The 20,667-nt window shown below is 37.5% G+C and overlaps 1 protein-coding gene across 6 annotated transcripts in view; it reads right to left on the reverse strand.

Annotated features, from left to right (window-relative positions):
• The window catches only part of PHTF1 (putative homeodomain transcription factor 1), a 74,447-nt gene extending 55,103 nt beyond the window's left edge, over nt 1-19,344 (reverse strand). For 4 of the 6 annotated variants that reach the window (XR_010842161.1, XR_010842163.1, XR_010842166.1 and 1 more), the window contains exons 1-3: nt 18,789-19,328; nt 18,402-18,476; nt 17,706-17,762 (exon numbers count right to left, since the gene is read on the reverse strand). Coding sequence is in view for 2 of the 6 variants with exons in the window: in XM_059060654.2 (XP_058916637.1) it covers nt 17,706-17,762; nt 18,402-18,446 (102 nt within the window). In the remaining 4 variants the exon portion in view is untranslated. Of the gene's footprint in view, nt 1-17,705; nt 17,763-18,401; nt 18,477-18,788 lie in introns of all 6 variants that reach the window. The other 2 variants (XR_010842167.1, XM_059060681.2) reach the window with 2 other exon arrangements.
• Between the last annotated feature and the right edge of the window lie 1,323 nt (nt 19,345-20,667).

A 20,667-nucleotide genomic window follows, 5' to 3' on the forward strand; every position in this document is an offset into this window, starting at 1 on the left:
TCCAGTAACCTAGATCAGGAGTGGACAAACTTTGTAAAGGGCGTATGGTATTTTAGGGTTTGTGAGCTGTACCGCCTGTGTGTTAGTACTCAACCCAGCCGCTGTTGCATGAAGGCTGACTTAGACACAGACAATAAACATGTAAAACATGAAGCCTGCAGTGCTCCAGCGAGTCTGGCTGTAGGCAATAGTTTGTGGACCAGATGAGTGCAGACAACAGGTCGGTCCAGGCCATCAGAAACATGACCTAGGAAAAGTATGCATAGTCAAAAAATACAAGAAGGTAGAATCCAGAAGTCTTGGTAATTCAAAATGTGGGATCAGTGTGAAGGTGAGGCCACAGAAGAATTCCAAACCCCAACTTTAGCACTCTAACTGCTCACTGAATAGGAAAGGTGAGAGAAGGCACAGGGCTGGTCAAGGTAGGGGAGGTCACATTCTCCTCACAGTCCTCTGGCCAAGCTGGAAATCTGTGGGGCAAGGAAGGACTCTCCTCCCACAGGAAGGCACTGTGAGTCACATGACAAAAGGTGAAGACATAACAATCTTCTTAACAGTTGAAGATAAGGAGATAGCCTTATAACTTAGCCTTTCTGTACTTCAGTTCCTTCACCTGTAAAATGAGAATGATAATATATCTACCGCATGGAATTGTTGTAAGGATTGATTAAGAAAGCGAGAGATCAGTGTCTTATAATTTTCTGCATACAGGTCTTTTGTCTCCTTAGGTAGGTTTATTCCTAGATATTTTATTCTTTTTGTTTCAATAGTAAATGGGAGTGTTTTCTTAATTTCACTCTCAGATTTTTCATCATTAGTGTATAAGAATGCCAGAGATTTCTGCACATTAATTTTATATCCTGCTACTTTACCAAAATAATTGATTAGCTCTAGTAGTTTTCTGTTAGCATTCTTAGGATTCTCTATGTACAGTATCATGTCATCTGCAAACAGTGACAGTTTTACCTCCTCTTTTCCTATTTGGATTCCTTTTATTTCTTTTTCTTCTCTGACTGCTGTGGCTAGAACTTCCAAAACGATGTTGAATAAGAGTGGTGAGAGTGGGCAACCTTGTCTTCTTCCTGATCTTAGTGGAAATGGTTTCAGTTTTTCACCATTGAGAATGATGCTGGCTGTGGGTTTGTCACATATGGCCTTTATTATGTTGAGGAAAGTTCCCTCTATGCCTACTTTCTGCAGGGTTTTTATCATAAATCGGTGTTGAATTTTGTCAAAAGCTTTCTCTGCATCTATTGAGATAATCATATGGTTTTTCTCCTTCAGTTTGTTGATATGGTGTATCACGTTGATTGATTTGCATATATTGAAGAATCCTTGCATCCCTGGAATAAACCCCACTTGATCATGGTGTATGATCCTTTTAATGTGCTGTTGGATTCTGTTTGCTAGTATTTTGTTGAGGATTTTGCATCTATGTTCATCACTGATATTGGCCTGTAGTTTTCTTTCTTTGTGACGTCTTTGTCTGGTTTTGGTATCAGGGTTACGGTGGCCTCATAGAATGAGTTTGGGAGTGTTCCTCCCTCTGCTATCTTATGGAATAGTTTGAGAAGGACAGGTGTTAGCTCTTCTCTAAATGTTTGGTAGAATTCTTCAGACTATACTACAAAGCTACAGTAATCAAGACAGTATGGTAATGGAATAAAAACAGAAATATAGATCAATGGAACAGGATAGAAAGCCCAGAGATAAACCCCCACACATATGGTCACCTTATCTTTGATAAAGGAGGGAAGGATATACAGTGAGAAAAGACAGCCTCTTCAATAAGTGGTGCTGGGAAAACAGGACAGGTACATGTAAAAGTATGAAATTAGAACACTCCCTAACACCATACACAAAAATAAACTCAAAATGGGTTAAAGACCTACATGTAAGGCCAGGCACGATCAAACTCTTAGAGGAAAACATAGGCAGAACACTCTATGACATAAATCACAGCAAGATCCTTTTTGACCCACCTGCTAGAGAAATGAAAATAAAAACAAAAATAAACAAATGGGACCTAATGAAACTTAAAAGCTTTTGCACAGCAAAGGATACCATAAACAAGACCAAAAGACAACCCTCAGAATGGGAGAAAATATTTGCAAATGAAGCAACTGACAAAGGATTAATCTCCAAGATTTATAAGCAGCTCATGCAGCTCAATAACAGAAAAACAAACAACCCAATCCAAAAGTGGGCAGAAGACCTAAATAGACATATCTCCAAAGAAGATATACAGATTGCCAACAAACACATGAAAGAATGCTCAACATCATTAATCATTAGAGAAATGCAAATCAAAACTACAATGAGATATCATCTCACACCAGTCAGAATGGCCATCATCAAAAAATCTAGAAACAATAAATGCTGGAGAGGGTGTGGAGAAAAGGGAACACTCTTGCATTGCTGATGGGAATGTAAATTGATACAGCCACTATGGAGAACAGTATTGAGGTTCCTTAAAAAACTAAAAATAGAACTACCATATGATGCAGCAATCCCACTACTGGGCATATACCCTGAGAAAACCATAATTCAGAAAGACTCATGTACCAAAATGTTCATTGCAGCTCTATTTACAATAGCCAGGACATGGAAGCAACCTAAGTGTCCATCAACAGATGAATGGATAAAGAAGATGTGGCACATGTATACAATGGAATATTACTCAGCCATAAAAAGAAATGAAACTGAGTTATTTGTAATGAGGTGGATAGACCTGGAGTCTGTCATACAGAGGGAAGTAAGTCAGAAAGAGAAAAACAAATACCGTATGCTAACACATATATATGGAATCTAAGAAAAAAAAATGTCATGAAGAGACTAGGGGTAGGATTGGAATAAAACACAGACCTACTAGAGTATGGACTTGAGGATATGGGGAGGGGGAAGGGTAAGCTGTGACAAAGTGAGAGAGTGGCATGGACATATATACACTACCAAATGTAAAACAGATAGCTAGTGGGAAGCAGCCGCATAGCACAGGGAGATCAGCTCGGTGCTTTGTGACCACCTAGAGGGGTGGGATAGGGAGGGTGGGAGGGAGGGAGACGCAAGAGGGAAGAGATATGGGAACATATGTATATGTATAACTGATTCACTTTGTTGTAAAGCAGAAACTAACACACCATTGTAAAACAGTTATACTCCAATAAAGATGTTTTAAAAAAAAGCGAGAGAGAGACAGAGAAGTTCTTAAAAAAATACAAGACACATTCTAAAAACTCATTATCATTATTATTATTACACCACCAAAAACACATACACATGCCCTCCCGCATGCACTATAGGTTCCCCCATATAGTTTTCTCACAATTTTAGTTAAATCAATATTTGATGTTTAGAGTATTATGATTACTTAAAACATGTTCCCACATAAGTCAAGTAGTAACCAATGATTATATTTCCTTTCTTGAAAATTTTGTTTGCCCTGAAATTTTAAATTGCCTCATTTCCCCCCCCACCTTTATAAATAGGAATTGTATATATTTAAGATATACAATGTGAGGCTTTGATATACATATACATTGTGAAATGATAACCACAATCAGCTAATTAACATATCCATCACCTCAGATTGTTAGCCTTTTTTTGCATTTTTGTGTGTTGCATACATTTAAAATCTACTCTTAGCAAATTTCAAGTATACAATACAGTATTATAAAGTATAGTCACCATGCTGTATATTAGATCTCCCAAATTTATTCATCTTAAAACTGCAAGTCTGTTACCTTTGACCAACATCTCCCCATTTTCCCCACACCTCAGCCCCTGGTGACCATTCTACTCTCTGCTTCTATGAGTTTGACTCTTTTAGAGTCCACTTATAAGAGAGATTTTGCAGTATTTGCTTTCTGTGTTTGTTTTATTTCACTTAGTGTGATGCCCTCGAGATTCATCTGTGTTGTAACAAATGGTAGGATTTCCTTCTTTTTAAAAGCTGAATAATATTCCACCTCATAAGACAGACAGATAGGGCACATTTTCTTTACCTATTCATCTGTCAACAGACACTTAGGTTGTTTCCATATCTTGGCTACCATGAATAATGCTGCAACGAATATGAAGTGCATATATCCCTTCAAGAAAGTAATTTTATTTCCTTTGGATAAATATCCAGGAAGAGGGATTGTTGGATCATAAGGTAGTTCTTTTTTTTTTTTTTTTGTGGTACGCGGGCCTCTCACTGTTGTGGCCTCTCCCGTTGTGGAGCACAGGCTCCGGACGCGCAGGCTCAGCAGCCATGGCTCACGGGCCCAGCCGCTCCGCGGCATGTGGGATCTTCCCAGACCGGGGCACGAACCCGTGTCCCCTGCATCGGCAGGCGGATTCTCAACCACCGCGCCACCAGGGAAGCCCCTATTTTTATTTTTTTGAGGCACCTCCTTACTCTTTTCCATAACAGCTGTACCAATTTACATTCCCACCAACAGTATACAATGGTTTCCTTTTCTCTGTATCCTCACTAATGCTTATTATCCTTTGACTTCTCTGATAATTGTCATCCTAACAGGAATGAGGTGATGTTTCATTGTGGTTTTGATTTACATTTTCTTAATGATTAGAGATGTTGAGCACGTTTTCATATACCTGCTGGCCACTTGTATGTCCTTTTTAGAAAAATGTCTATACAGGCCCTTTGCCTATTTTTTAATTGGATCAGGTTGCATTTTATATTGTTGATGTTTCCTTTGCTGTGCAAAAACTTCTTAGTTTGATATAGTCACATTTGTTTATTTTTGCTTTTGTTGCCTGTGCTTTTGGTGTCAAATTCAAAAAAATCATTTCCAAGACCAATGTCAAAGAGATTTTTCCCTATGTTTTCTTCTAGGAGTTATACAGTTTCAGATCTTACATTTAAGTCTTTAATCCATTTTTAGTTTATTTTTGTGTTTGGTGTAAAATAAGAGTCTGATATCATTCTTTTGCATGAAGATATCCAGTTTCCCAACACCATTTATTGAAGAGACTGTCATTTCTCCATTGTGTATTCTTGGTGCCTTTGCCAAAGGCCAGTTGACCCTATGTGCATGGGTTTTCTTCTGGGTTCTCTATTCTGTCCCACTGCTCTATGTGTCTTTTATGCCAGTACCATACTGTTTTTATTACTAAAGCTTTGTAATATAATTTGAAATCAGAAAGTGAAATGAGATGTCTCCAGCTTTGGTCTTCTTGTTCAAGATTGCTTTAGCTATCTGCGGTCCCTTTGTGGTTCCATATGAATCTTAAGATTATTTTTTCTGTATCAGTTAAAAATGCCATTGGACTTTTGATAGAGATTGCTTTGAATCTGTAGATTGCTTTGGGTAGTAAGGACATTTTTAAAATATTTTTTACCTTTTCCAAATAATAGATTTTGTTTGTTTTCTCTTCCAGTTTTATTGAAATATAAAGACATAGAGCACTGTATAAGTTTAAGGTGTACAGCACAGTGTTCGACTTACATACATCATGAAATAATTACAAGTTTAGAGAACATCCAATATCTCACATAGATACAAAATAAACAAAATAGAAAAAAAAGGTTTTTCCTTGTGATGAGAACTCTTAGGATTTACTCTCTTAACAACTTTCATATATAATATACAGCAGTGTTAATTACATTTATCATGTTGTACATTACATTTTAACAGTAGGAATTCTTCCAATCCATGAACATGAGCTATCTTTCATTTGTGCCTTCTTCAATTTCTTTCATCAATGTTCCATATTTTTCAGTGTACAGATCTTTCACCTCCTTGTTTAATTTATTCCTAAGCACTTTATTCTTTTCAATGCTATTGTAAATGGAACTGCTTTTTAAATTTCTTTTGCAGACAGTTCATTGTAAGTGTATAAAATTTTTCCTTTTCACTTGTCTCAAAATTTTTAATTGATTCTTTGACCCACTGGTTGTTCAAGATTATATTGTTTAATTTCCACATATTTTTGAATTTTCCAGTTTTCCTCCTGTTATCGATTTCTAGTTTAATAACACTGTGGTCAAAAGATATCTGATATAAATTCAATCTTCTTAAATTTGTTAAGACTTTGTTTCATGGCCTAACATATGATCTATCCTGAAGCAGGTTTCATGTGCACTTGAGGAGAATGTGTATTGTGCTGCTGATGGATGGAATGTTCTGTATATGTCTGTTAGGTTCATTTAGTCTAGTGCAGTTCAAGCCCACCGTTTCCTTATTGGTTTTCTGTCTGGATGATCTATCCATTGTTGAAAGTTGGATACTGAAGTCCCCTACTAGTACTGTATTGCTCTCTATTTCTCCCCTTAGGTCTGTTTATATTTACTTTATATATTTAGGTGCTCCTATGTTGGGATGTAAGGACTGTTCAACATCCACAAATCAATTGAATACACCACATTATCCAGATGAAGGATAAAAATCATATTATTATCTCAATAAATTCAGAAAAAGCATTTGACTAAATTCAACACCCATTTATGATAAAAACTCAGCAAAGTGAGTATAGAGGGAAAGAAACTCAACATAAGAAAGGCCATATATGACAAGCTTCATTTTTTTTTCATTCACTTAACTTTCTACATATATATTACTAATTCATTTTGAAACTCCCTATAAGTGTTACAAATCTGTTCCCAGTGTGCTCAAACACAACAAACACTGGTTTCTTTTTTTTTCTTCCTTGAAGATGTCTATATACCACAGTTTCCTGTCCTCCTGCTCATTTCTGGTCTTGTTATTTTCTAGGCCTAATAAATGAACTTTCATCTTGGGACATCTCTTAAGAATCCAGAATTCTTTTTACCTCTCTCTGTGTCGGTCATCCTGTCTCCTGATACTATGGATTCCTCTTTTTTGGTTTACTCACTCATATACAGTACATGTCCTCCTCTGAGGGGAGACATGAGTGACACACTTTTTAGACTTTAATGGTTTGAATATATCTTCATGTGATGCCTTTATACTTGGTTAATAGTTAGACTGGGCATGAAGTTTTAGACTGAAAGCCATTTTCTCTGAGAACTTTGAAGGTTCCATCATCTTCTAACTTCCAGATGAGCCAGAAGTTGCTACTGAGAGGCCCAATGTCATTCTGACTCCCAATCTTGTATAAGATCTGTTTTGATCCTTCTCTCTATTCCCTGCTTAACCCAGACTCTAATTTCAAATGTTCTTGTGATATTGTGATTTGTAAAAAGAAACTTATTTTGGTCTCTGTCCCCAGTTCCTGACACAGGGCTCCCCAAACCCTTGTAATTTCCTGGGTGACAAGAGTGCCTTTTGTTCTAATAAGGCAACTCTAGGTGGGCTCCTGGATGGCTCCTGGATGAGGGCTGGTCACAGAAGGAACAAACTATGATGAGAAGCTTGGAATTTTCAGGCCCTCCCTCTCCCCCATTCTCTTGTAAAGGGAGAAGGGCTGAAAACAGAGTTAATGATTGATTATGCGTACTAGATGAAGCCTTCATGAAGTTCAGAGAGCTTCCAGCTTGGTGAACGCATCCATTCCAGTAGGGTGACATACCCCAAACTCCACAGGGACAGAAGCTCCTGTGCTCTGGACCCTGCCAGACCTCACCCTATGTATCTCTTCATCTGGCTATTCATCTGTATCCTTTATCATATTCCTTAACAAACTGGTAAATGTTTAAGGAAGTGTTTCCCTGAGTTCTGTGAACCACCCTAGGAAATTAATCAAACCTGAGGAGAACGTTGTGGGAACTTCTGACTTGTAGCCAAATTGGACAGAAGTTGGGGGTAACCTAGGACCTACTTCTTGCAGTTGGCATCCAAAGTGGGGTAGGATCAGTCTTGTGGGACCAAGCCCTTAACCTGTGTGAGCTGACACTACCTCCAGGTACACAGTGTCAGAAATGAGTTGAATTGTAGGATACCCAGCTGGTGTCACAGAGAATTGCCTGGTGTAGGGAAAAATCTCCACACATTTAGTGACCAGAAGTGGTGTTTTGTGTGAATAAAGGAGACTCACAGGAGAAACACAAGAGGCAGACTGAACTGAATCTTTCTAAAATTTAGTTCTGAAATTTCATAATCATGCTGATCACTCAAAAGATCCTTTTGATCTGTAAATGTGTGTATTTCAGCTCTGGGAAATTTTAAAATATTATTTATTTGATAATTTCTTCTCCTCCACATATTTCCGTTTCCTGGAACACCTATTAGTTGGATTTTAGGCTTCCTGCATGAACTGCACTCACTTTTCCACTTTTTTTTTTTCCTTGCTCTTTCATACTATTTTTCTGGGAAATGGCCTCAACTTTATCTTCCAACTTTTCTACTGAATTTACTTTGGTTATTTTTATTTTCCAGTTCTCTTACTTTTTCATCTACAGACTTTAAAAAAAAATAGTATGCAGTTCTTTAAATATATTAATTATATCTTTAAAAATAGTATTCTTATAATTCCTGTATCGTTGGTTAAAATCTTTCCTTCTTTTTCTTTAGGTCTCAAATATTTGAGCATCTTCAATTATCCATTTACACTTAAGAGTGAGGCACTAACATGCTGAATGCCCATTCAGTGTGCAGTAGGGGAAGCTTGTTGAACAGTGGCCTCGTTGTAGAGAGTAGCCAGTCATTTCACTTCCAGTATCCTTAGGTCTTTTCAGTCAGATTGTGCAAAAAGAAATTCCAGTCTTCTGTTTAGAGATTATAAGCCTGGCCACCAGACTTTTACTTAATCTCCTTTATGAGTACAGTATTTCACCCCATTCTCATTTGTGTATGGTATTCCAGAATCCAGGACTTCTCTGTTTCAGCCTTTCCAGAGAGCAAACTTCAATCTTCTGTCAGAGGAAGATAAGGTAACTATGAGGCTGTGTGGAATAAGGTGGAAGATCCGGGGGTAGGTCTATTGCCCCTTATACATATGCTCAAACAATCCTATTTCCAGTTCTACCTCATACCTGCAGATATACCTGATGCATCTAATTCCTGAGTCTTTCAGAAATTAAATACAGGTGTCTTTTTCCTTTCATCTTTTTAAAATTTTAGAATAGTTGATGTACAATATTATAAAAGCTACAGGTGTGCAATATAGTGATTCACAATTTTTAAAAGTTATACTCCATTTCTAGTTATTTATAAAATATTGGCTATATTCCTTGTGTTGTACAATATATCCTTGTAGCTTATTTTATAGATAATAGTTTGCACCTCTTAATTCCCTACCACTATATTGTCCCTCCCCACTTCCCTCTCCCCACTGGTAACCACTAAATACAGGTGTTTTAAAACAGGGAATTCACTTGTTTCCCATTGGCATCCCCTACTATAACACATTTTTACTTTCTTTACATCCATTTTCCAACTTTCAAAATTGTGTTAACAGCTCTTTTATTTTTTTTATTATTATTATTTTTAATTAATTTATTTATTTTTTGTGTGTGGTACACGGGCCTCTCACTGTTGTGGCCTCTCCCATTGCGGAGCACAGGCTCCAGACGCGCAGGCTCAGCAGCCATGGCTCACAGGCCCAGCCGCTCCACGGCATGTGGGATCTTCCCGGACCGGGGCACGAACCCGTATCCCCTGCATCGGCAGGCGGATTCTCAACCACTGCGCCACCAGAGAAGCCCAACAGCTCTCTTTTAGAGTAGTCTTCTCTCCCATTCTTTCACTCCTATTATAGGCTGACTTTTTTTCTTATTTATTATAATTTTAGAGAATTTTCAGAAGAAACCAGATGGAGATTAATACACATATTCCAACTGTCATCTTTAATGAGGTGTCTCATATGTCATGTACTCACTATCCAGTTCAAGAGATAAAAGGTTACAAATACAGCTGAAATCACCTCTGTGTTTATGATTAGCCATTTAAAATTTCCTAGGTGTAAAAATCATATTATTTTCAAACACTGATTTCTGTTATTCTAATATTAATTAGAAAAATAAAAGAACAAATATTTTAAAAGCAAAGATAATATTAATTAGAATGTTTTGCTCATCTTAGCAAATATATCTCAAACAGCATGTTAAATAATAGTAATAGGGGCCATTCTTGTTTTATTCTTTTGTGGCGGGGGACTAAGTTGAGCTTCATTACTGAAAATAATGTTAGACCTTAGATTTAATATATTTTATCAATTAAGAAATTTTATAAGACAATTTTCATTGGGAATATATACGAATTTGTTGTGTACTACATTATTATTTCCCCTATTTTTTTCTATTGATGTGATTTAAGAAAATAGCTATATTGAGGTATAATTAATACTCTGTAAAACTCACTTATTTTTAGTGTAGTCTTAATAGTTAATTTGGTTGATTTCTGATAAACTTATAGAGGTGTGCAACCATCATCAAATTCAAATTTTAGAACATTTCCATCACCTGAAAAACAAGAATGGCAGTAAATCTCTGTTCCTATCCCCCAGCCATAGGCAAACACTGATTTGCTTTCTATTTCTATAAACCTGCCTTTTCTAGAAATTTCATATAAACTGGATCACAGAATACAGTCTTTTGCATCTGGTCCCTTTCACTTAGCATAACATTTTTGAGGTTCATCCATGTTGTAGCATGTATTAATCGTTTTTATTGCTGAGTCATGTTCCATTGTATGGATATAACACATTTGTTTACCTACTCACCAGGTGATAGACATTTGGATTTTTTTTTCTAGTTTTTGGCAATTATGAATAGTATTGCTATGAATATTTGCATGTGCCCATATGTTTTTATTTCTCTTAGGTAGATAACTAGGGGTGGAAATGCTGGATCATATAAGAAGTATATATATTTAAATTTTTCTATTTTCCATTCCCACCAGCAGTGTATGAGAGTTCTGGTTCCTCCATGTCCTGGCTAACAAAGATCTTCTATGTTTTCTTCTAGAAAACCTTAGACTTTCAGTTCTTACACTTAAGTCCATGATCCTTTTTAAGTAATTTTTGTGTACAGTGTGAGGTAAGAATCAAAGTTCATTTTTATACATGTAGATATCCAATTGTTCCAGCACCATTTGTTGACAAGACTATCATTTCTTCATTGAATTATTTTGGCATCTTTGTCAAAATCAATTTTTCAAAACTCTAAGGATTTATTTCTAGATATTCTATTCTGTTCCATTGATCTATTACTCATGCCAATACTACACTATCTGAATTACTTACAGCTTTACAGTAAATTGTGAGATCCAGTAAGTCCTCTAAATCTATTCTTTTAAAACTTCTTTTGAATATCCTAGGTCCTTTACATTCCTTATCAACTTTAGAATTAGCTTATCAGTTTCTACCAAAAGAAAAAAGTCTGCTGGAACTTTAAAGGGATTATAGTGAATCTACAGATACACTTGGAGAGAACTGCCATCTTAACAATGTTAAGTCTTTCAGATCACAAACGTGAAATGCTACTCCATTTCTTCAGATCTTTAATTTCTCTTAGCAATGTTCATAGTTTCCAGTATACAGGTCTTATACATACTATGTTAAACTCATTCCTAAGTATTTTACTCTTTTTGATGTATTGTGAATGAATTGTTTTCTTAATTTCATTTTTGGAATACTCATGGCTGGTATACAGAAATACAAATAATTTTTGTATATTGATCTTAAATCTAGAGGCCTTGCTAAACTCATTTATTGTTAGTAATGCCTTGGGAACTTCTAAATATGGGATCATGTCACCATGAATAAAACGAATTTTCATTTTCTTTTCTCAATGCCTTTGATTTCTTTTTCCTTGCCTTAACCACACTGGCTAGAATCCCTAATACAATGTTAAATGGATGTGGTGAGAGCAGACATCCTTGCTTTGTTCCTGATTTGAGGGATAAAGCATTCAGTCTTTAATCCCTAACTATAGTGTTAGCTGTAGGTTTTTTGTGTTTTTTTAAATACATGATAATTTATTATTATTATATATATATTTTTGCTATACAGCAGGTTCTTATTAGTTATCTATTTTATACATATTAGTGTATATATGTCAATCCCAATGACAGGTTTTCTAATAGACATCCTTTGACAGATTGAAGAAATTACTAGTTATCAGTAATGGGCATTGAATTTTGTCAAATGCTTTTCCTGTCTCTACTGAAAAGATCATGCATTTTATCCCTTATTAATATGATATATTACATTAATTTATCTTCAAACGTTAAACCAACAACATATTTCTAAGATATCCCACTTGGTCATGGTAGACAATCCATTTTACATGTTGTTGAATTTGTTTTGCTAATATTTTATTAAAGATTTTTACACTTATGTTTAGGACAAATTTTCTTTTTTTAAAAATAAATCAGTATGATAGTTTATTAAAAGCTCCATAGTATGCCTCAGGTAGGATTTTTTTCTTCCAGTTTTATTGAGATATAATTGACATATAGCACTGTATAAGCTTAAGGTATATGGCATAATGATTTGACTTACATACATTATGAAATGATTACCACAATAAGTTTAGTGAACATCCACCATCTCATAGATACAAAATTAAAGAAATAGAAAAAAAAATCTTTTCCTTGTGATAAGAACTCTTAGGATTTACTCTCAACAACTTTCATATATAACACGCAGCAGCATTATTTATATTCATGTTGTACATTACAGTCCTTGTACTTATTTATCTTATAATTGGAAGTTTGTACCTTCTGACTGCCTTCATCCAATTCCCCCCCTCCAACCTCCCCCCCACTGCTAACCATAAATCTGATCTCTTTTTCTATGAGTTTGTTTTTGAAATTCAATTGATCTAAAATAGTCTGTTAGTTCCTGTTATACAACATAGTGATTCCATATTTCTATACATTTCAAAATGACCACTAATATGTCTAGATATAATCTGTCTATGCAAAGATATTACATAATTACTGACCATACTCCCCACACTGTACATTTCATACTGGTGACTCATTATTCTGCAACTGAAAGTTTGTACCTCTTAATCTCCCTCACCTATTTCTTCCCCTCACCACTCCTCTCTGGCAACCACCTGTTTGTTCTATCTGTAACTCTTCCTGTTTTGTTATGTTTGTTCATCTTTTTAGATTCTACATATAAGTGAAATAATACAGTATTTTTCTTTCTCTGTCTGACTTATTTCACTTAGAATAATATCCTCTAAGGCCATCCATTTGCTGCAAACAACAAGATTTCATGCTTTTATGGCTGAGTAATATTCCATTGTATATAGATACCACATCCTCTTTATCCATTCATCTGTTGATGGGCACTTAGGTTGCTTCCATATCTTGCCTATTGTAAATAATGCTGCAATGAACATAGGGGTGCATATATCTTTTCTAATTAGTGTCTTTGTTTTCTTCAGATAAATACCCAGCAGTAGAATTGCTGGGTCATGTGGTAGTTCTATTTTTAATTTTTTGAGGAATCTTCATACTGTTTTCCAGAATGGCTGCACCAATTTATATTCCCACCAATAGTGCAAAAGGGTTCCCTTTTCTCCACATTCTTACCAATGCTTGTAATTTGTTCTGCCAGGTGTGAGGTGATATTTCATTGTGGTTTGGATTTGTATTTCCCTGATGATTAGTATGTTGAGTATCTTTTCATGTGCCCATTGGCCATCTGTATGTCTTCTTTGGAAAAATGTCTATTCAGATCCTCTGCCCATTTTTTAATTGGGTTGTTTGGTTTTTTGATGTTGAGTTGTATGAATTTTTTGTATATTTTTAATATTAACCCCTTATTGGATATTCCATTTGCAAATATCTTCTCCCATTCAGTAGGTAGTCTTTTCATTTTATTGATAGTTTCCTTCGCTGTGCAAAAGTCTTTTAGTCTGACATGGTCCTATTTGTTTGTTTTTACTTTTGTTTCCCTTGACTGAAGAGACATATCCAAAAATACTGCTATGACCAATGTCAAAGAGTGTACAACCTATATTTTCTTCTAGAAGTTTTACAGCTTCAGGTCTTACGTTTAAAATCTTTAATCTATTTTGAATTTATTTTTGTGCATCACGTGAGAGTAGTCCAGTTTGATTTTTTTGCATGAAGTTTTCCAGCTTTCCCAACAGCATTTCTGAAGAGGCTGTCCTTTCCCCACTGTATATTCTCACCTCCTTTGTTGTAGATTAATTGTCCATATAATACACTGCCCATTTCTGGGTGGTCTATTCTGTTCCACTGATCTATGTGTCTGTTTTTGTGCCAATACCATACTGTTTGGATTACTGTAGCTTTGTAGTATAGTTACGACAAATTTTCTTGTGCTTTGTCTGGCTTTGGAATCAGGGTAATACTGGTCTCAAAAAATGAGCTGGGAAGCATACTTCCTCCTCTGCTTTCTGAAAGAGTTTGTGTCAGATTAGTATATTTGTTCTTGACCTAATTAACTGCTATTCATCCTTCAGATCTCATCTGAAGCATCAATTCTTCAGGGAAGGCTTCTCTGACCTCCTTGACTAGGTCCATTTCCCTGTTATAATAGCTTGCAAATAGTAGCTCTCCTTCTTAGCATTTATTACAAAGTAATTTTTATTCATTAGTAGGATTAATTTTTTAATTGTTTGTCTCCCACTTTACCATAAGCTCCAGAAAATGTTGAGTGTTTCTGCTCATCATTATACAGATATAGTGCCCATCCTACTGCCTGAAACATGGTAGGTAAGTGCTCAACAAATATTTGTTAAATGAAGAATACATGAACACTGTTTTAGGTTTGTTTTTTGGGTTTTTTGTGGCTGTGCTGGGTCTTCATTGCTGTGCGCAGGCTTTCTCTAGTCGCAGCAAGCAGGGGCTACTCTCCCTTGCAGTGTGCAGGTTTCTCATTGCGGTGGCTTCTCTTGTTGTGGAGCACAGGCCCTAGAGCACACAGGCTTCAGTAGTTGCGGTGCATGGGCTCAGTAGTTGTGGCACGGGCTCTAGAGTGCAGGCTCAGTAGTTGTGGTGCATGGGCTTCATTGTTCCGCAGCATGTGGGATCTTCCCCGACCAGGGATCGAACCCGTGTCCCCCACATGGGCAGGCGGGTTATTAACACTGTGCCACTAGGGAAGTCTCTGTTTTAGTTTTATTTTGATATTTCTTCCCCTTCTTTACTTTGACTTATTATTGTTTTATTTCCCAGATTCTTTGTATGTTAACTTGAATCATTATAACGCTTTCTTCCTAATCAATCTAGACATTTTTTGTTAATATAGACATTTAGAGCAATATAATTTCATCAAGTATTATTTTGGAAGCATTCTACAAATTTTGATATATCTATGTTTTTATTTCTATCCTTCAAAAATACAGATATGATGTATCCCCTCTACTTAAAAACCATACAAATGTTTTCATTTTATATAGTACAGTATCTAAAGTTCTTAGTAAAGCAGTCAGCTTAGCTCTACACTGATTTATGACCTATCATCTCATCTGCTTACCTTATACCCCAACCGGATTGGGCTACTTATCTTTCCTTATACAAGCATTGTACTTCTGTGCTCAGCACCAAGCAAAAGCCTTAAACATAGTAGCTCAGTAAATGTTTGTAGAACAGTTCCTACCACTTTTCATGATCCAAATTAAGATTTTTAAAATTTATATTTTTTATAATTTTGAATTATATTTTTATTATGTAATTTCTAATTTTATTGTATTGTGATCTGATGTTAATATTGTTATTCTTTTTTGTTTTTAAAATTTTCTTTCCTTTTTTTCTTTCTAAATTTGTTTACAAAAAAATTTATATTTGTGTAGTATGTTTTAAATTGCATTAAATACTTCTTTGTGTCCTATACTTTGGTCAGCTTCCATCTAAGACTTAAACATATGTAAAAAGATAACTTGGCTTTTCTCTCACTACCATTAGACTGTAAAATTCATGAAGGCAAGAACCATGTGTGTCTTGTTGACTGTATTCTTTGCACCTGGGAGGCCTTGGTACATTAACTCAGTAAACTTTTAGAGTAACTCAGTAAATTTTTAGAGTTCTCTTTAATTTTATTCTTTCCACTGCTAAATTAAAAAGTATACATTAAGGAAGTATTAGATAGATTACCTTTTGAGAAAACAATGAATAAAAATATTCATAATAGGTGGAGTTTAATCAAATACAGAAACACTGAGTTCCTAGTATGACTCAGAATGTTCTAACAGTGGGATACAAATGCAATGCCTGCCCTTGAGGTCCATGAAAACACACAGGTTAACAAATAACACAGGAGATGGTGTACCAAAAGGAAGGTATGTATAAAATGGCATGGAAAAAAGAGTTGAAGAAATATTTAAATTGGGTAGGGGAAGGAGGTAGGTAATGAAATTCTAAAGCAGGAAGTAAAATCCTTCTAAGGATAAATAAACCAAAACCCAGACAAACTACAGTGCTTGTTCAAGATCACAAGGCTAGACAGAGGTCACAAAAGGAGATCCAACTCCCAGTTCTGTGCTCTTTCCATTATATCAGACTTCCTACCCATACTTTTCAGAGCTCACAAAAGAATAACAGGACAGGATTTAGAGAGTTACAAAATAAAATTGGGGGATTTATTCATCCTAATCCCATCTCCTATTAATATAAAACATCAAGGACTGTACAAAATTATGAAAAGTTAGCCAAGTACCATGCAGTTCAAACAACTTTTTAATTGAGTGGCTTACAAAAAGAATTTGCCCTAAAAGTATTTCACCCGAGATTTAAACATCCCAGTCCAATCAATCTGACTTGGAGATAAATAGAACTATTAAGTTGTATTACACCCATATATACATTTTTTTTAATGTTAATAGAAGGTCTATGGAAAAATCTTTAAAAAAGAAAGGTCCAAAAACAAAAATCTGCCAGCCATTATTCAGTACTTTCCAAGGAGGTAAGACCCTGGAAACTGTAGATCTAAGTATTAATGTCAATAGAGAGATATTCTGTAAGGGCAGGATGGTCTTTAGGCTTTTCCCCATCTCTCAAGACTAGGCAATTACATTTGGCTACCAAGCAACCTTTCCATGACTAATTTGCACACACACCCCCAAACATGTAGATCCCACAACCCTGATTTTGGAACATTAGATTATTTAACCCTCCCCTCCCCTATTATAAATTAATAAACTGGCATTCTGAATTACACATCAATTTTTGGTTGCTTGGCTAGCATGAAATAACTCCAAGAATCTGCTCAGTTCCAAAAGCAGTGTAGAAAAAAGTTTAAGAACCTGAAATACTTAGGCCCATACTCTAAACCAGTAATTGAAAAAGAGATTCAGGCAACAAATGGATTTTATTTGACTTGCAGGGAAGAAAAAGAGGAAGAGGAGGTAGGGGAGGAGGGGAGAGGAGAGGGAGGGGGAGAATAGGAAGTAGAGGGGGGAAGGAGGAGGAGGAGACGCTCTAAAAAACCTGGATATTTCACATAAAAACGCATATTCACAGCTTCTCTTGAAAACCCTGAAGCTGTGGCGATACTGGGCCTGCGTTACCACAACTAACTCTAACTACTTTATCACAAAGTAATTTTTACTTTGTGATAAAGTAAAAAAGAGTTAAAAAGCCAGAGTTAAAAAGCCATAGCCTCATTTATATGGGACATTTGATTTCAAATTCATCATAGACCAACCACCCCTTTCTATTTCCCTGATACAGAGGCCAAATGTCAATTGTCATTTATCATCCCATTTGCAGTGTTGTTTTCCTTATAAACTTCAAAGAACAAAGAACGCCATACTTGGTGGATAAGTGCAGAATTTTTAAAAAGTAAATACAATCCATTCTTCATATTAAAGCAGTAAAACAAAGCGAAAAAAATCAAAGAAATCAATTTACCTTAATCTGAGTCTGTTCGATTGATTTTTCCCATATCTGCTGATCATATGCTCCAATCTGAAATAAGAAGCAGGCTATTTAAGTGATGCAAAGGAAATCCTTTTATTTGGGTCAAGTCTCACAAAAGTCATGAAACTATTAAGTATCCATATGATACCTAGGAAATGTCTGTGCTTCTCTGAGGCTAGAATAAATTATTACTTCCTAGGACTATTTCCTTCAAAATTCAAGTTAGCTGGATCTAAAAGTAAGTTGAAAAGCAATGTCCAAAATATTTCAAATTAAATATCACCTTAAAAGATACTTCCACTTAAGAAAAACATCAGTAGGAAACTAGAGAGAAATAAAAGTAATGGACAGTTCATTAAGATTGTTTACAGTACCAATTTGAGCCGTGCAGATAAAAAGTTTTATGCCTGAAAAAACAGCAGTTTGATCAGAAGCAAACTCTCAAAGCATTGCTGTGACACTGTGAATGCAGCCTGGAGATGGGAGGTTGAAAATCTTATTCGGGGTTCCTGGAACTGAGTTCAGAAGACCTAATGACCTTGTCCATCAGTTTTTCCATTTATGTTGAGAGATATCATGTAAGAATACCTGCACTTCCAAGCTCAGGGAAAACTAACATGATAGGTATTCTTTGTGGGACCTTTTTGCAGGAAGCATGCTTTACAAATAAAAATACATTGATATTACCTTCTTTTGGTACCACGATATAGCATCTCTCTCATTTGAGGCCATCTGTGTCTCCAGCCAGAGAAGGGGATTTCACTGAAAATGAAGGAAAACCAGTCGGTGAGTCCAGTTGCCGAAAGGTACTCTCCCAGTTTGGGTAGAACTCAAAACACGCTTCTCTCAGCCTCTCGATGCGCTGCTGACCGTCTCGTTCCCCGGCTGTTTGCCAGGAAAAAAACAAAAACAAAAGCATACCAAAAAAAACTCTGGCGCAGTGGCGACCGGAGAAGCCTCTCTGCGATATTTTGTGCGAGTGTGTTCAGGGATGCAGGGAAGAGGGAGAGGAGGGGAGGTCGCTGGAGTTGACCTGCACCCCACCTCCTCCGCTCCCCAGAGTCCTGCTCTCACCTGGTACCCGCTTGCCCGCAGTCCGGCGGCCGGGACCTTCCTCCTCAGTGGCCCCGGCCCGGCCATGAGGCCGGGGGCGTGGCGACGGGCCAGGCAGGCCTCATCTTCCCCCCGAGGCGGAGACGCCGTCTGGGCCGTTACCATGGAGACTGCGGAGGCCGCCCCAGCCTTGGAGGCAGCCGGCCGCCCAGCGCCCAGAGGAGGGCAGTCTGTTGCCAGAGAGCCGGCGCCCTCCAAGCCCGACCTATAGGGTCATCGGACAGACCCTAAAATAAGAAAAGAATGAGCTAGGAAAGGAGGGGTATAGAAAGTGAAGGCGGTCTTAGCTAGGCTGCCAGTCGCTACGGCAACAGCAAAAGGCTTTGTGCCGCTGGAAAAAGTCAAGTGCAGAGGTCCCAAGGCCCGGGTGGCAGCTGCTTCGGGGCGGCGGGCGCGCGTCCTCGCCAGGCCGGGCCTGGAAGGGCCGTGACTCAGCCGGCTGAGAGCTAGGAAACAGCAGCTCCGCAGACCACGATGCACGGTGCAGCTGGGCCGCGGCTTCCGCTTTCCGTGTTTCGCTGTGAAGTTGGCTCCGCCCCCGGCCCGGGGCCTTCCCGCCGAGCCTCCGCCAGGCTTCAGGACCAAGGGGCTGGGGAGCTACAGGGAGATCAAGGCCAAGAGCAGCTCCCCCAGATCTCCTTTCAGGTCACTTTCTCACAAATGACTTTCCCAGCCCTTCATCTAAAGGAGGTCGGTCCAGATATTCCAATAGTTCCCCGTTCATTTCTTTGCAACGCTTATCTTTCCTTGTGTTTTCTGTTTCTTTGTGCTTCATTATGTCCTATCGGTCTTCCTCAATGGGCTGGGGGCTCCGTGAGGTCAGAGACTAGGGCCAGCAGGAGCCTGGCACACAGGTTCTCAACCTTTGCTGAATGAGCGAATGTTTTCATGAATTTATGCTGTGCTGGGACGAAAGTCCTGGCAGGCTGCGGCTTATTAATTCCTTTCCTCTCCCGTCCCTCAGCAGCTCTGGGACTTAAGCTTTCTGGGTGCTCAACGGTAAAGGAAGAAGAGGGCCAAGGCTTGGGGGGCAGTTCCAGGACACTTTCGAAAATTAGGGTAGGGGAAGGTAGCGGCGGGAAGAACTGTTTCTAGGTTAAAAATTCAAGCAGGCTGATGGAGGTCAGGAGAAAGGAACGGTTGCGACCTCAAATGAATATTTAAAGATACACTAAGAAGGTTTTAAGCCTCTTTCCTCCTCTATATACGTTTTTGGCCATTAATGGAACACTGACCCCTAACGGCCATTCTCACCTCACTTGAACCATTGACCTTGCTTGCCCAGCATTGTAGCATTTGGGTCAGTTAAAGCTAATGAGATAATGATTAGACCACTGCAGAAAGCCTAAGTGCAGTTCTAAATGTTTTACATCATTATTTTTGATTATCTATCAAATCGACATAAGGTGGAAGTTATTATTTCCGTTTTGCCAGTGAGGAAAATCGACTAAAAGTAACTCCCACAGAACTAATTTAAAATTATTTCACCCAGGCTTGATTTTTATATTCCACACATTGGCAGTGGTTTCCTTCCTGCTTTTGCTTCTTGCCAGTTTTTCCCATTCTTAGAGCTGAACATGACAATTGTTTGGTTTCAACACAAATGGCTGACTTTAAAACACACACACACACACATACAAAAACAACACTGGAAAAATGAAAAAAAGTCATTTTTTGTGTATCTAAATATTTGCTTTAGGATGTAAATAACACTAATTAAACATTTTACTTCATTGCTTAGCACACAAGGAGGCTTTGGGGGGAGTTCCTGGTAAGGCTCTCACTGAGCAAACCGTGGGCTTTGAACCCAGAACTGCATTCAAATCCCTGCTCCCACTAT

The sequence above is a fragment of the Kogia breviceps genome, chromosome 1 (assembly GCF_026419965.1).
Source record: "Kogia breviceps isolate mKogBre1 chromosome 1, mKogBre1 haplotype 1, whole genome shotgun sequence".
Classification (NCBI taxonomy): domain Eukaryota; kingdom Metazoa; phylum Chordata; class Mammalia; order Artiodactyla; family Physeteridae; genus Kogia; species Kogia breviceps.